At 35.0% G+C, this 15,017-nt stretch overlaps 1 protein-coding gene and 1 long non-coding RNA gene across 2 annotated transcripts; both read left to right on the forward strand.

The window, feature by feature from the left end:
• Positions 1–5,393: 5,393 nt before the first annotated feature.
• LOC126976859 (uncharacterized) lies at positions 5,394–7,370 on the forward strand. Its single transcript, XR_007731997.1, has 3 exons — positions 5,394–5,472; positions 6,066–6,137; positions 6,776–7,370. It is a non-coding gene; the product is annotated as an uncharacterized LOC126976859 (long non-coding RNA).
• A 2,351-nt stretch (positions 7,371–9,721) lies between these two features.
• On the forward strand, positions 9,722–14,311 carry LOC126976717 (uncharacterized). The gene is made up of 4 exons (XM_050825219.1): positions 9,722–9,727; positions 10,163–10,369; positions 11,844–12,257; positions 14,276–14,311. The coding sequence occupies exons 1-4, from the start codon at positions 9,722–9,724 to the stop codon at positions 14,309–14,311; spliced, it is 663 nt and encodes a 220-aa protein (XP_050681176.1).
• Positions 14,312–15,017: the final 706 nt, after the last annotated feature.

Genomic DNA, 15,017 nt, shown 5'->3' on the forward strand with positions numbered 1-15,017 from the left:
TACTTTTGAAGGCCAGTGTATATAATATAATAGTTATTTTAAATAGTATATATAAATAATGTAATAGTTATTTTAAATCAAATAATGAAAAGTTTTGTGAGACATTTTTTACTTTATTTATTTAGATCGGCTTACTCATGATTCAACGTTGTTGGTACCGACTAGTAATAATAGGTTAACTAGGTAATAAATTGCCTGATGAATTGAAAGATTTACCTTTCAACGTTTTTAAAAGTAGACTGCATCAGTGGTTAATAAATAAGTGCTTCTATAGTTTAAATGAATATTTCAATACAAAATGAATTATTATTATGAACTAGTCTATTTGAAAGTAATTATATTTAGTAGTAATTATAATTAATATATTAATTATATAGATACTTTTGTGACATTAAATTTGTTGAAATTATACATAGGTACTAAGTGAATTATTAAATTATTTAGATCTTTTATAATAATATCTTTAAATATAAATTTTATTTATATTAATTATAGGAATTGAAATCCGACATGTTTCAGTATAACATAATATTTTACATACTTATGAATTGACGAAACATATTGGATTATTAATAATATTAAAAAAACTGTACAATGGGCTATCTTCGGATATCAAAAATGCAGGCACTTTTAATTTATTCAAGCTCTGTTTAGCCAAATGTATTAAAGATGACACTTCCTTTGTCTAGTGCACATACTTTTATTTTGTTTTATACCTGTGTTTATCATACGGACGATTCATATATTGTTATTTATAAATATTGTTCTCATGTAAGTGACAGTTCGTAATGTTTTTAATGAGAATAAATGATCCTTAAACCTAACAATCCTTTGTTTTCGATGCTGAAAAAGCTCGGGTACAATTTCGGGTTTACTTTTTTAAACTTTTTCTTTTAACTACTATATCAAATAGTTATAAGGAAATATTATGTGAAGAACTGGCAAATTCGGTAGTTTATTATTGGATACAAATACAATGCTACTTTTAATGTATTGGTATTTTAACTCTTAACTTTATTTCTCTAACGGTGCAATGATAAATTATCTGTATGGGTACTATCATCTATATATATATAAAACAAAGTCGTGTTAGTTACACCATTTATAACTTAAGAACGGCTAGACCAATTTTTCTGTTGTTTGTTTTTTTGGATTTAAGTAATAAAATATCGAAAAAATCACGAAAAAATAATAAAATATTATTATTTTCTGATACATTTTGTATGGATTGACATTTTGATGAAATCTTGAGAATAGAAAGAATTCAATGAAGTTTTTTGTTAGATTCACGCTACATGAGTAATAAAATACAACTGACAGTGCACGTCATGTTATTCAAGTTGACTGATTGGTGTGTTTGTTTCGAGTGTGTGAGTGAATATTAGCTTATTGTGCCGATATTATCATTAACATTGTCACGACTAAGACGATCAAATTATTCCTGACAAAGACGTAATGCAACTAGGATTCGAAACATTGCGAATGAAAGGACAAGAAAAGAACCGCGTTAGTGTGGATTGACGCCGTGCTATGATATATAATCACAAGAGCAAAGCGTAGCAGCCCGTAAAACGGATCGGCTGGCAATACGAAATCGTCCAGTAAAACCTCAGAGATCAACAACTTATAGATAATTTTCAATGCACAAGAAGAAAAAACAATGGCGATGTTTCATACTACAAAATTTTTGAAATTGAATGGTGGCGTCTCAAGAACTGACGTGTACTAATTAATTCTCTATAATTTTCTGAATCTACTGACATTATACATTTTTTATTTGGAACCGGGATAATGGAGAAATAAATGATTATTTTGTTTGAGTTTTTAGGTTAGGTTTTTCTTTTTATTACTTTAGCGTTCTAACTATAGTATACTTACCTATTATATTCCAACTAACATGTTCCAACAACAACACTGAATAATACCTATTCCAAAAATCTCATAAGCAAAATGAATCAAATCATAGGCAAATAGTTAATATTAATTAATACCTAATTACTAAACTGTCTACGGTCAACAACTCTGACTATTATATTATGATAAAATGGAAACTTGTTACTTGATGCAATGGTAATAATAGTTTATTTGCAACAAACCAGAGTTGGTTGTCCATAGCTTTATAAGAAATTCAATAAGAGGGAAGTCAAATGTGCAATCCATAGTCGTAGTTAGGTACTTCTAAAGTGTACCTAATCTACGCCCGATTTTAAGGCTCGGGTCGACTTAGAAACTATGTACTTCCATTTTTATAATCTTAAAAATCTGGTAAAATAAGTACCTAGTTTTCTAATATCATTTTCTCAATCTAATATCTTATTTTGTAGAAGTAGGTAGTAGTAAATGAAACAAGCAAAAGATTTTATTACTTATGTTTATAATTATATAAACAGCGTACGTTAGACTAAATCGTGGGGAAAATCATAGTCCGGTAATGGAGAGCAGAAGTAGTTCAAAATAAGGTTCAAAAAACAAGCCAGGTAAAATATAAACTACTTATTAGAATAAAGAAAGCACAAAACAACACAACCGCGTTAACTATAATTGATAGGTATTATTAGTACTAGGTAGATCATAGGTGACAGGTATAGAAACTCATTGATCATTCGCTCATCGCTGTCAGTCATATTGACAGCTTTCCTTGATGTAACCTACAATGGATGCGATTTCATAGTTGTGACAGCATATAATGTGAAAATGAAATAATTATTTTATTTATTTCCCCAGTTCCTTTTGCAATACAATTATTATTTAACAAGTCAGTCTATCTGCGAGGTTTTTTTTTGTAACTATCCTAACCTTAGACGGTTATTCCTATAGTCAGGTAAAATTTCGCCATTGTTCTTTATGAAGTACTGATTTGAATCGAGCAGCGTTTCGATGCGATTGCAGTACTTATACTGTACTGTAGTACTGCTTGCATACTAGCTTTCGCATTGGGCCGATGAACGTTGTTTGCGAGTATTCTGAGAAGAAACGCAATAATTATTGTGCTGCCATTTTCTAGAAAACACTTAAAAATACAATGTTTGTTTCCAAATGACCTCATTTGGGGCAGACATCTAATTACGAGGATTTAATGTGACATTCAAGGTATTTATTTATATACTTACACACAATACAGTAGAAGAATAACATACCTACTATACTTATTCCTATGTATTGTGTATGCTAATTCAAAAAAAAGTGTTTATAAATCAGTAACACGGGTTTGGCTTTTGATAATGTAGATATAAGGACAGATTCATCATCGTATTGGATCACTGCAACCTCTCGAAGATGCACAGCTTAATTTTTTACAATTATACTTCATGGGCAACATGGACAAATAACTTGATCGATGTCAAGAGTCTCGCATTCGCCCTGACCATTCAAATCTTAAGACCAGTCCTTGAAAGTTTGTGGTCTGAATCAAGACAATCCATTTCCCATGTTCATCTTTATACATATAAGATATTTCCACGTATATAGTCACTCCTCACGATATCTCTGGAACCACTAGAGCTAAAGACTTGAAATTTGGTAGCAATATTCTTTTCAACGAGTAGAGGTCAGCTAAGAACGGATTTTCATAAATTCCATCCGCAAGAGTTTTTTTTATTATGAACAGAACAACGTCTGTCGGGTCAGCTAGTAATAAAATATAAAGCGGTTTCAAAAATGTTATAGTATGTACTTCCATTTAACGATTGTGTTTGTAATAATACTATCTAATAGATGACAATAATAAATTAATATAACATTATCTTGTCATCGAATGCTTGAATATCCCTTATATTCAAGATAATCTAGTTCATCCAGATATTTATATCACTACATAGTAAAAAACAAAGTAGCTTTCTCTGTCCCTATATCCCTACGTATGCTTAAATCTTTTAAACTACGCAACGGATTTTGATGCAGTTTTTTTTAATAGATAGAGTGATTGAAGAGAAAGGTTTATATGTATAATAACATCCATCAACAAATAGTGGAGAAATACTGTTATTATTGAGGTTTCTAATGTGATGTCGTAAATAATTATATTTTTTCCGCGTACATTGCAAACGCAGGCTGAACCCTACGAGATTTATCAAAATAATGTATAATAATAGAAAACTCCGCTATGGTATATGTCTATCTCTTATGCATATCCTTTACTTTTGTCATTTACTTTTTACGACAAATAATGGCTAATTTTCGAAGCGATTTTAACCAATACAGCATTAATCCTTATCTAAAAAAATACCTTAACTACATTGTTGATTTAATATAGATCTATATGGCCCTTTACAGCATATGATTTAAATGAATATTTTCGAAGATATTACAGATTTAAAAACTGCGGGACGTAGCGTTTGCGGCGGTTCCGGCCGGCTGGGCTGGCGGGAGCGTGCATATATAATAGCGCTGTAATACATTAATAATTGTTAAAATAAAATAAATAGGTAAAAATTTAAAAAGTAAATTAGTAAAAATGTAGTGTATGAATTTAGATATTCCAAAGATAGCAGGAAATCTTCATGGTTTACGGAAAGAAGAATTGTTTTACTCTAAATTTAACGCGTGGGGGCCACGGGCAGTAATGAATAAATCAAAACTTCTGGATCAATTTTAATATTTTTTTCAATGAATGATATAGGTTATATATTTTATACCCGTGCGAAGGCGGAGCGGGCCGCTAGTTAATAATAAAACCAGCGTTAAACGTGTGACTGGTTATAACATTATCTACTTTATTTATTATTATCTAATTATCAGTAGCGAAGGACCTTCTAGAAATAATATTTGATATAAAAACTCAACTTCTTAATTATTCTTTTTTGAAAGCAAACTTTAAAGAAATATATACATCGTACCTGTCACTTCTCAATATATTATTCATAATGTTATGACGTATATACATAGGCATATATGTGAATTTACTAGAAACTGAGATAACCATGATGTTAACACCAGGAACAGACATAAACTTATAATGCCTACTACTGGTCTAAGTCGAGTTAATAAGTCTTTAGTGGGAAGATGTATATGCTTTTACAACAAGATCTCAAAAGATATTCAAAACAAATGTCTTATAAAATTCAAAAGTATTGTTAAAAATTATTTGAGTAGTATAGGTTACTATAACATAGATAACTTTCTTAATGATACCACACATTGCGAATGGAGCAACTATTAAATAATACGTTTTATTGTACGATATAACATTGGAACCATATTTTTATGAAAAAAAAAATTAACAAAAAGCAACCGACAAATCAATAGATATAATATTCACTAGGATTTTTTTTTCCATACTTTTTAGTGCATATTATATCTATTGTTTTGGAATAGTGTTTTTGAAGTCGGTTGCTTTTTTGTTAAATTTATTTTTTATTTTTAGATTTTAACACATTTCGTAACATAGTAATACTTACACATTACTGCTTCGAGGCAGAAATAGGCGCCGTTGTGCCCATAATCTAGCCGGCATCCGGTGCAAAGGAGCCACTGGTAAGTGTAACAAGAAACAAAGCTGTGCCTGAAAATTTATCGTACTACTATTTTTAAAACCTATTTTGGATCTGTGGATGTAAAATAATAATATAACAATCGCAATTAAAAAACAGGGGTTGATCGTAGAAGGGTGAAAATTTGAAGTTTAAAAATTCGGTCAAAATAAAAACTATTTAGGGGTGGGGTCACCTTATCATTTAGGGGTATGAAAAATTGATGTTGGCCGATTCTCAGACCTACCTGATATAAACACAAATTTTCAAACAAATTGTATTAGCCGTTTCGGAGGAGTTTGGTAACAAACACCGGGACACGAGAATAGGTATATAAGATAACAATACAATATATTGTAATGTATTGACGAGATATTAGTAAGAATGAATTTACTTTAAATATTATATGTATTGAAAAAACGTGATTAAATAAATCAATCTTGTATAGTGTATGTAGGTGTAGTTCGAATAATCTCATTGTTGATCTTAACATAACAGGAAAGTAAATATTTTGGTGTTTGTAAGAGGCAAACACTTCGTTAGGGAGGATTTGCTTGAAGGATTTCCTGTAAAGACAATCTTCCCCTCGATTTACAGTTCACGTTGAAATTAATGAATGGAACAATAAGTAGCTACATAAATTATTATTCACGTGGTTATTGATTAGAGGTAAGTCTTCCCTTTAATAAATTTAATGAAAATAAGCAATGATGTTCTATATACATATAAGTACATATCAGTCGCAGTCTGATAGTGGAACGGGAAAAGTGTGCTTAAAAAAATGTAAGCACACTTCTCTCCTAAGTATATCTGGTCTGGCGTACCCCAGTATCTGCTCGATCTATTTGACCGCCTGCAACACAGAGCAGCTCGAATTGTCGGGGACCCGGTGCTCTGTGAACGGCTGGATCATTTGGCGTTGCGTAGAGACGCAGAACCAGACCCACGTGTGCGACAAATCAGTCTTCCTCACCGCTACTGAACATTTGGACCTTCTTCGCCAAATATTTGCACAAATTCGACGACGAGTGACCTTTGGAACGTGGATACATAGCACGTGGCGGCTCGAGACGAAGACGTATAAATCGCACATGTGGACGAATTTTAATGAATGAGCTGCAAATAATCAAGTAAACGGAGACTAAGCGCACATTGGAATCGAAGTTAAGTTGGATATTCATCGAAAATTATACGCACATCGGTGGGGACAATCCTTCAATCCTTTCCATCATCTCCTGTTTATTGTAGGTACTAAATCTTACTTGTGCAGTATATTAAATTAACTAATTAATTATCTCTAATTCCAGTCAAATCGGTGCAGTGTAATATCACATTTCCAGCCATTTAAAGGTTTGATGACGTTGCTAGGTGGCAATCAGTAACGTGTGATTGAGCTGACGATCATAAAACTGTAAGTATTCCTCTTTACAATGGCCACCAAAATGCCTACCGAATCTAAATCTCGTGATAAATCTCCTATTTTGCTAAGTGTAGATAGTAGTGAGTTAGTGCGTGATTTGGTTAGGAAACGTGCTATTATAAAGGGCAGGCTTACCAAATTTAGTAATTATTTAGAATCTATAGCGAAGTGTGAAGATTTTTCTAATCAAAAACGCATTGATTTAAAGTTGAGAATTCAAGGATGTACTACTTTATTTTCTGAATTTAACGATATTCAAACTACAATAGAAGAAAAGGTGTCTGATACCGAGTTAACCGAACAGTTAAATCAACGTGAACTTTTTGAAGACACTTATTATTCTCTAATATCTCATGCTGAATTTTTGCTTAAAATTGATAATGATGCTGACTGCTGTAATTCATGCCATAAAGGTACTAGTCACATTAATTCCGTTAAGTTGCCTATTATATCGATGCCTACCTTTGACGGATCTTATGAGCACTGGCTGGAGTTCAGAGACACCTTTATATCACTCGTTCACGATTCTCAAGATATTTCAAAAATTCAAAAATTTCACTACCTCAAATAATGCTTCAAAGGTGACGCAGAACAAGTCATACATTCTATAGAATTTTCATCTGATAATTATCAACTCGCATGGAATTCACTGCTCGATCGTTATAATAACAGCAGACTTTTAGTTCACAATCATGTTAAATCTTTGTTTACTATAACAACGCTAACAAAAGAGTCACCGTCATTAATCCGAAAATTAATAGACACTGTTCAAAAGAATTTACGTGCACTCAAAATCCTAGGCGAACCTACAGACACCTGGGATACCTTGATTATTTATATTGTTGTGTCAAAGTTAGATAAAGTAACAGAGAGAGAATGGGAGGCTCATAAATGCACTCTGTTCCCAAACCCAAATGTAAACAATTCTACAAAATTATTAGTAACCGATTTAATTAATTTTCTTCGTAACAGAGCAGACATGCTGGAGGCATTGCAGCGTTCACATAATGCCGACATACATAAACACCTACAAAATAATAAAAAAACACACACTAAATTTCACAATATGTTACACTGCAATGTTTCCAGCGAGCCGAGTAAGACGCAATATGAAAAACAGCGTAGTAAGATGTCGTGCATAAAATGTAACGCGAATCATAGGTTGTTCTCATGCAAAAGATTTATTGAAAGTAATTTAGATTCAAAACTTAAACTTGTACGCGAACACAACTTATGTGAGAATTGTTTACATCCGGGACACAAAGTAATCAACTGTAGATCTGGGCCTTGCAGACATTGCAACAAAAAACATAACTCATTGTTACATAAGGCTAATTACAGTTCAGGTTCATTGCATACTTCAATGAATACTGAGACACCGATCGCTAGTGTGAGCGATGCGCCCGAGTCCCTCCCCGCGAGCGCACTCACCGTTCAATTAAACAAGGCACACATGCAAACGCAATCTATTAAGTCTACAGGTGTGCAATCTGTTTTATTGTCAACAGCTATCGTTGAAATAGCCGATGCACATGGTATATATTATAAAGCGCGGGCGCTCCTCGATAGTGGTAGCCAGCGTTGTTTCATTTCCGAATCATTTTGTAAACGTTTAAAAGCACCATTAGTACAGTCCACAAACGAAATTCGAGGTGTCGGTGATTTAATAATACATTGTTCGCAAGTTTGTAATATCGTTTTCAAATCTTGCGTCAATAACTTATTTACTACTCACATTCAGTGTTACGTTCTGCCTAAAATCACCGCTACAATGCCTGCCGTATGTAAATTAAGCGCACATATCTGTATTCCAGATAACATACGATTGGCCGATACGGAGTTTTTAGACTACAAAAGTATTGACATTTTAATTGGGGCAGATAAATTTTGGGATCTATTACTAGATGGAAGGATTCGTTTATCTAGTGGTCCGTTTTTACAAAATACAAAGTTAGGTTGGATAATTTCGGGTCCTATTAATATTAATACACGCAATAAAGCCCATATCCTATGTAACTTCAATCATTCAATCGATACGCAATTACGTCGATTCTGGGAGCTGGAAGAGCTGCCTAAGCGTCGGGACACGCGCACGGATGAAGAGCAGGCTTGTGAACAATCTTTTGCTACCACGACTACACGCACTGACGATGGTAGATTCTGTGTACACATTCCTCTCAAGGAATCGCCCGCTGCTTTGGGTGAATCATTCTCTCAGGCTGAACGCCGTTTTTTATCATTAGAAAAACGATTATCACGCAATCTTGATTATAAGAAATTATATACTGAATTTATTCGTGAATATATTAATTTAGGTCACATGACTCGCGTTAATACTTATCCCAATTTACACTATTTTTTACCGCATCATGGCGTCTTTCGAGAACACAGCACGACTACAAAGCTCCGTGTAGTTTTCGACGCCAGCGCAGTAACCAGTACCGGTAAATCGTTCAACGATATTCAGCTCGTCGGTCCTCCAATACAAGGAGATCTTTTAGGCATTTTATTACGATTTCGGCAATTCAAGTATACAGCTATCGCCGACTGTGAGAAAATGTATCGGCAAGTGCTTGTCGTGCCTCAGCAACGTTCCCTGCAGCTGATCATCTGGCGAGAGGAACCGACGCAGCCGCTTGAAATATATCAGTTGAACACAGTCACATACGGTACGGCATCCGCGCCTTTTCTAAGTGTTAGGTGTTTGAAGCAGCTGGCGACCGATTGTGATAACATTCAAGTAAGAAGGGTGATTAATGATGATTTCTTTGTTGATGACCTTTTGACCTCATGTGACGACAAGCAAAATTTAATTGATATTTGCAAGGGTACCATGGAGGTACTAAAGTCAGGTTGTTTTTCACTACGCAAGTGGATATTTAACTTTAATATAGAAGATACAAAATTTATGTCATTAAATGACTGTTCACTTAGAGATTTAAATTTAGGCGCGCAAAATCAGTGTAAAGCTTTGGGAATTGGTTGGTGTAACGTTACTGATAATTTCAATTTTAACACTCAATTACGCACAGACAATATTGACAATACTCCCGTAACAAAACGATTAATATTGTCTATTGTTTCACAGATATTCGATCCATTAGGTTTGCTTAGCCCGGCAGTCATCGTCGGAAAGGTGTTGCTACAGAGACTGTGGCTGTTGAAATCAGAGTGGGACGATCCTATCCCTACTGATATAATACATACATGGAACAGCTTTGTTGACAGCTTAAGTTATCTTAGCACAATTATAGTTCCACGTCATGCCTTTCAGTGCAATGCTTTGCGCACCGAGCTTCACATCTTTACCGACGCTTCTCAGACTGCATACGTCGCCTGCGCCTATGTACGCACTGTATGTACTAACCAGGTAGTAGTCAAGTTATTATTATCTAAGGCCAAAGTGGCCCCATTAAAACCAGTGAGCATACCTAGATTGGAATTATGCGGGGCTTTATTAGGAGCTCAGTTATATGATAAGATACGCACATCACTAACTCGTGAGTTTGATGACGTCATATTCTGGACCGACTCAACGATAGTGTTAGGCTGGTTACACATGGCACCTTCATTGCTTAAGACATTTGTTCAGAACAGAGTCGCTGAAATTAACGAACTTACAAATAGTTACACTTGGCGTCATGTTGCTGGCAAGGAGAACCCAGCTGACCTCGTCTCACGCGGAGTGAGTTTAAAAGACTTATCATCGTTAACGTTTTGGTGGGAAGGCCCTAGTTTTTTACATAATATTGATTTTCACAATAATACACAATCAAATATTCATATTCCAATTCAAGAACTCCCTGAAGTTAAACCTAATGTAATTAATTCCTTCATTTCTAAACACGATGATAATAATATATTTTTATTTCCCTTTAATAAGTTTTCACAATTTAATCGCATGGTTCGCGCCACTGCCTATGTACTGAGGTTCATTCATAACGCGCGCAACAAAGTAATTAATAGGCTAACCGGTTCGATCAAGGTCAATGAACTCACAAATGCAATCAACTCATTAGCTAGGTTGTCGCAAAGAGAATCTTTTCCGAACGAATACAACTTGTTAATGAATGGTAAACAAGTTAAACCAAAAGATAGACTATCTAAGTTTAATTTATTTTTTGATAACAAGTATAATATTATGCGAGTAGGTGGTAGAATTAATAATTCAACAGAATTTAATTACAATAAAAAAACATCCAATACTTTTATCTTGTAAACATCCATTTACGGTATTATTATTTCGACATGAACATATCAAGAGTTTGCACAGCGGACCGCAAGCGCTGTTGTATCACGTACGGGAGAAGTGGTGGCCTCTGTCTGGCCGCGATCTAGCTAGGAAGGTGACTCATCAGTGTGTTATCTGCACGCGCATTAGGGGTAAAACAATCAATCCGATTATGGGAAACTTACCTAAAGAGCGGGTAACTTTGACTTTTCCTTTCTTTCGATCTCGTGTAGACTATGCAGGGCCAGTGTTGATACTAAGCCGTAGGGGTAGGGGTGCAAAATTGATAAAGGGCTATATATGTTTATTTATTTGTTTTACAACGCGCGCTATACATTTAGAATTAGTTAGTGATCTGTCTACCGATACATATTTATTAGCCTTAAAGCGCTTCATTTCACGGCGAGGGAAGCCAGCCGAAATATATTCAGATAATGGTCGTAATTTTATTGGATTAAGCAATGAGTTTGTTCGGTTTTTATCACACTGCAGTACAGACATTGTAGATTACGCAACTAGCCAACAAATAAAATTTTCTTTCATTCCCCCTTACTCTCCGCATTTTGGTGGCCTTTGGGAAGCCGGAATAAAATCAAGTAAATACCATCTTCGTCGTGTGATAGGTAACGCACACCTTACCTACGAAGAATACAGCACAGTACTTGCACAAATAGAAGCAGTACTCAATTCCCGACCTTTGTCTCCCTTGTCCTCGGATCCACACGATTTTTCACCACTCACCCATCGACACTTCCTGATCGGCCGTCCTCTCATTGCGCCAGTCTGCGACGATGACCTGCGAGACGTTCCTATCAACCGACTTTCACACTATCAAAGAGTGGAGCAGCTAAGGCAACATTTTTGGAGTCGATGGTCGAAAGAATACATTTCCGAACTGCAGATGAGGAGTAAATGGAGAGAAACCGTAACCGACCTCAAACCTAACGCTATGGTTTTGATTAAAGACATTAATCTTCCGCCGTTGAAATGGCAATTAGGTCGTGTCATTCGAACGATACCCGGCAGCGACGGAGTTTCAAGAGTTGCCGACATACGCACTTCAACAGGCATCACGCGACGAGCATACGCTAAGATCTGTCCTCTTAACACAGATGATGACACTGAGCTGAAGAAGACGGTTGTAAGCTGAAGCTTTCAAGGCAGCGGGCATGTCGAGTGGCAACATTAGTAATAAGCAATGAATTTGACGTTTTAAAATTACTGTTCCCCTCACCCCCTTTCCTCTATAAAATGTCAACTTCAATTTGAATTGTAATATATTACTCTTGCTGAGATTTTGCACCAAGAGACACCATCTTGTCGTTTTAAGATACGCAACACTGCATCCAAAATTAAAGCATTTATAAAATCATCAAAGGTTTCTGGTAGAGACGCAGGTTCCTGACGCAGAATTCCACCTTCGCACGACACGCCACTAGTTAGTTAATTGCACGCTGTCTCCTTGAGACATAAGATGTTAAGTCTCGACGTTTGCCCAGTAATTTCACTAGCTACGGCGCCCTTTAGACCGAAACACAATTCAAATTCAAATTCAAATATTTTTATTCATATTTGAATATATACAGGATGTGAAATCACTTATTGAAAGTCAAAAAATCTACCACCCATTCCAAAATGAATGCCTCAGGCCTGAGAAGAATGATCGCAACAAACTCAGCGGGCCTTTTTTTCCATCAAAAATATGTTGTACAATTAAAGTAACATTTACAAAGTAACATTGTGCAATTAAACTTATTATTTAATAGCCTGAGGGCAGTCGCTCCATTCCCAATCTGTGGTAGCATTAAGAAAGTCATTTATGTTATAGTAACCTTCACCACACAAACGTTTTTAACAATTCTTTTGAATAACGTAATACTTTTGTTTTGAACATTTTCTGGGATCTTGTTGTAAAAGCATATACCTACATCGCCCCACAAAAGACTTACTAACTCGACTTAGCCGAGTAGTAGGCATCATCAGTTTGTGTCTGTTCCTGGTGTTAACATTATGGTTATGACAGTTTCTGGCAAATTCACTTATGTGCCTATGAACATACATTACATTATCAAGAATATATTGAGAAACAACAGTCAAGATGTTAATTTCTTTGAATTTTGCTCTCAATGATTCTCTAGGACCTAGGTTATAAATAGTGCGAATAGCCCTCTTCTGCAGCACAAATATTGTACTAATATCGGCAGCGTTGCCCCATAGCAATATACCATAGGACATAATACTATGGAAATAACTAAAGTATCGTCGCGCCGTATCTATGTCAGTTAATTGTCTAATCTTTTTAACCGCGTATGCTGCAGAACTAAGTCTGTTCGCCAATCCTTCAATAATAATGCTTACACATTACTGCTGCACGGCATGAATAAGCGCCGTTGTGGTCCCCATAATCTAGCCGGCATCCTGTGCAAAGGAGCCTTCCACTGGGAATGTGTACCTTTATAAAAGCTTGTACACCTTAAGGGCCCGCAACACTCATGTAGTTCCTCTGATGTTGCAGGAGCTTGTAAGCGGCGGTGATCACTTAACATCAGGTGACCCGTAGGCTTTTGACACTTGAGAAGGGGACATACTTGTCCCCTTCTCTGTAAAAAAAGTGCGGAAGTGATCGAGCCGACGCCGTGACGTGTACGACCTTAATCATATAATCCTTGAGTTAGTTGACTCTTTCGGAAGCAAATATGAATGAGTAACATTAGAGTCTATACACACAGAAACTTCTACATTCCCCGTCACTTTTTGTCTCTCTTGTGTTGATCAAGAATTTCTACATTATTGTCATCTAAGGCAATTCAAATCACAATTTAATGTTAGATATATTTATGTGTTAGTTAGAGCCATAGTATAATTACCAATATTCTCTCAGTTAAGTAATTTGAACCATCGCATTATGCACCATGCCATATCTTTGTTATGGACAACCACATGAAGACAAACTAAAATAATTAATACAAAATTCAATGAATCGTACTCCATTTAAAATAAATGTAACAAATCACTTTTAAACCTCGATGTCAAATAAAAAGTAATATACATTAGGTACTATTTTCTGCCACCAATAACCACTTCCTATAATATACTAGCACATCCATCAAACTGAAATTATCATCGTATTAACAAAGTTATCTGAATATTTTAAAGTTGTTGGCAGACACTCCTAAAAGTTGCAGAGTTTAGTTCATATTATTAGGTCAATTTTTAAATTAAAATATTGAACGATTTATTCTGACCTGCAAATTGGAAAAGTTGGTCGTTTAAATAAGTTTTGTTACCTGATACGAATACTGAGAACTGTTTATCATTTTAAGATTTTCTTACTTGAACTGTCCATCCGACCATCTATTTGGCAGAGGATAAGAAGAATAGTTATACGTGAAAGAAGATTCCTTGAAAATCTAACTGTGGAGAATCAACACGCATCCACATGGTGGGGATGTGATTTCAGATTTTGACGTGAGCAGCAAAACTTTGGAATGTGTAGTCTTTATGTTTTTTTTTACAGAGACCAGCTCTAAGCTTAAGGCGGCTACCTTTGGGACTTCTGTACAACCAGACCAACATACATGTATAAGGTTAAAAGGTACTCAAGCGTCTATGTTGGAGTTGTTCTTATACATCCAGGAGCTAATTGCACATCATATAACAGAACCGTATATTTTCCACAAATACATATGAATGTCTAAAAGCTTCGAAGATTTTTTATAGTAAAACAGGTTGGTTTTACTTATGTCATATTAACCTGACACCAATATATTTCGTATAGAAATTACATGAATGAGTTACAAATTGTTTGAAACTAAAAATCTATATACCTTCTGGCAGCTAAAGCTGAAATATTGATAAGGTTAACAAAAAATATATAATTTAACTCTTTTGTGTTCAG

The sequence above is a fragment of the Leptidea sinapis genome, chromosome 42 (assembly GCF_905404315.1).
Source record: "Leptidea sinapis chromosome 42, ilLepSina1.1, whole genome shotgun sequence".
Lineage (NCBI taxonomy): Eukaryota > Metazoa > Arthropoda > Insecta > Lepidoptera > Pieridae > Leptidea > Leptidea sinapis.

Excerpts from the sequence above, each read along its gene's own strand:
- LOC126976717 (XM_050825219.1), top strand. Across the intron at positions 10,370-11,843 it reads GAGCTCAGTTATATGATAAG|GATTTTTCACCACTCACCCA; the intron begins ATACGCACATCA and ends TCGGATCCACAC. Across the intron at positions 12,258-14,275 it reads ACACTGAGCTGAAGAAGACG|TTGTTGGCAGACACTCCTAA; the intron begins GTTGTAAGCTGA and ends AATATTTTAAAG.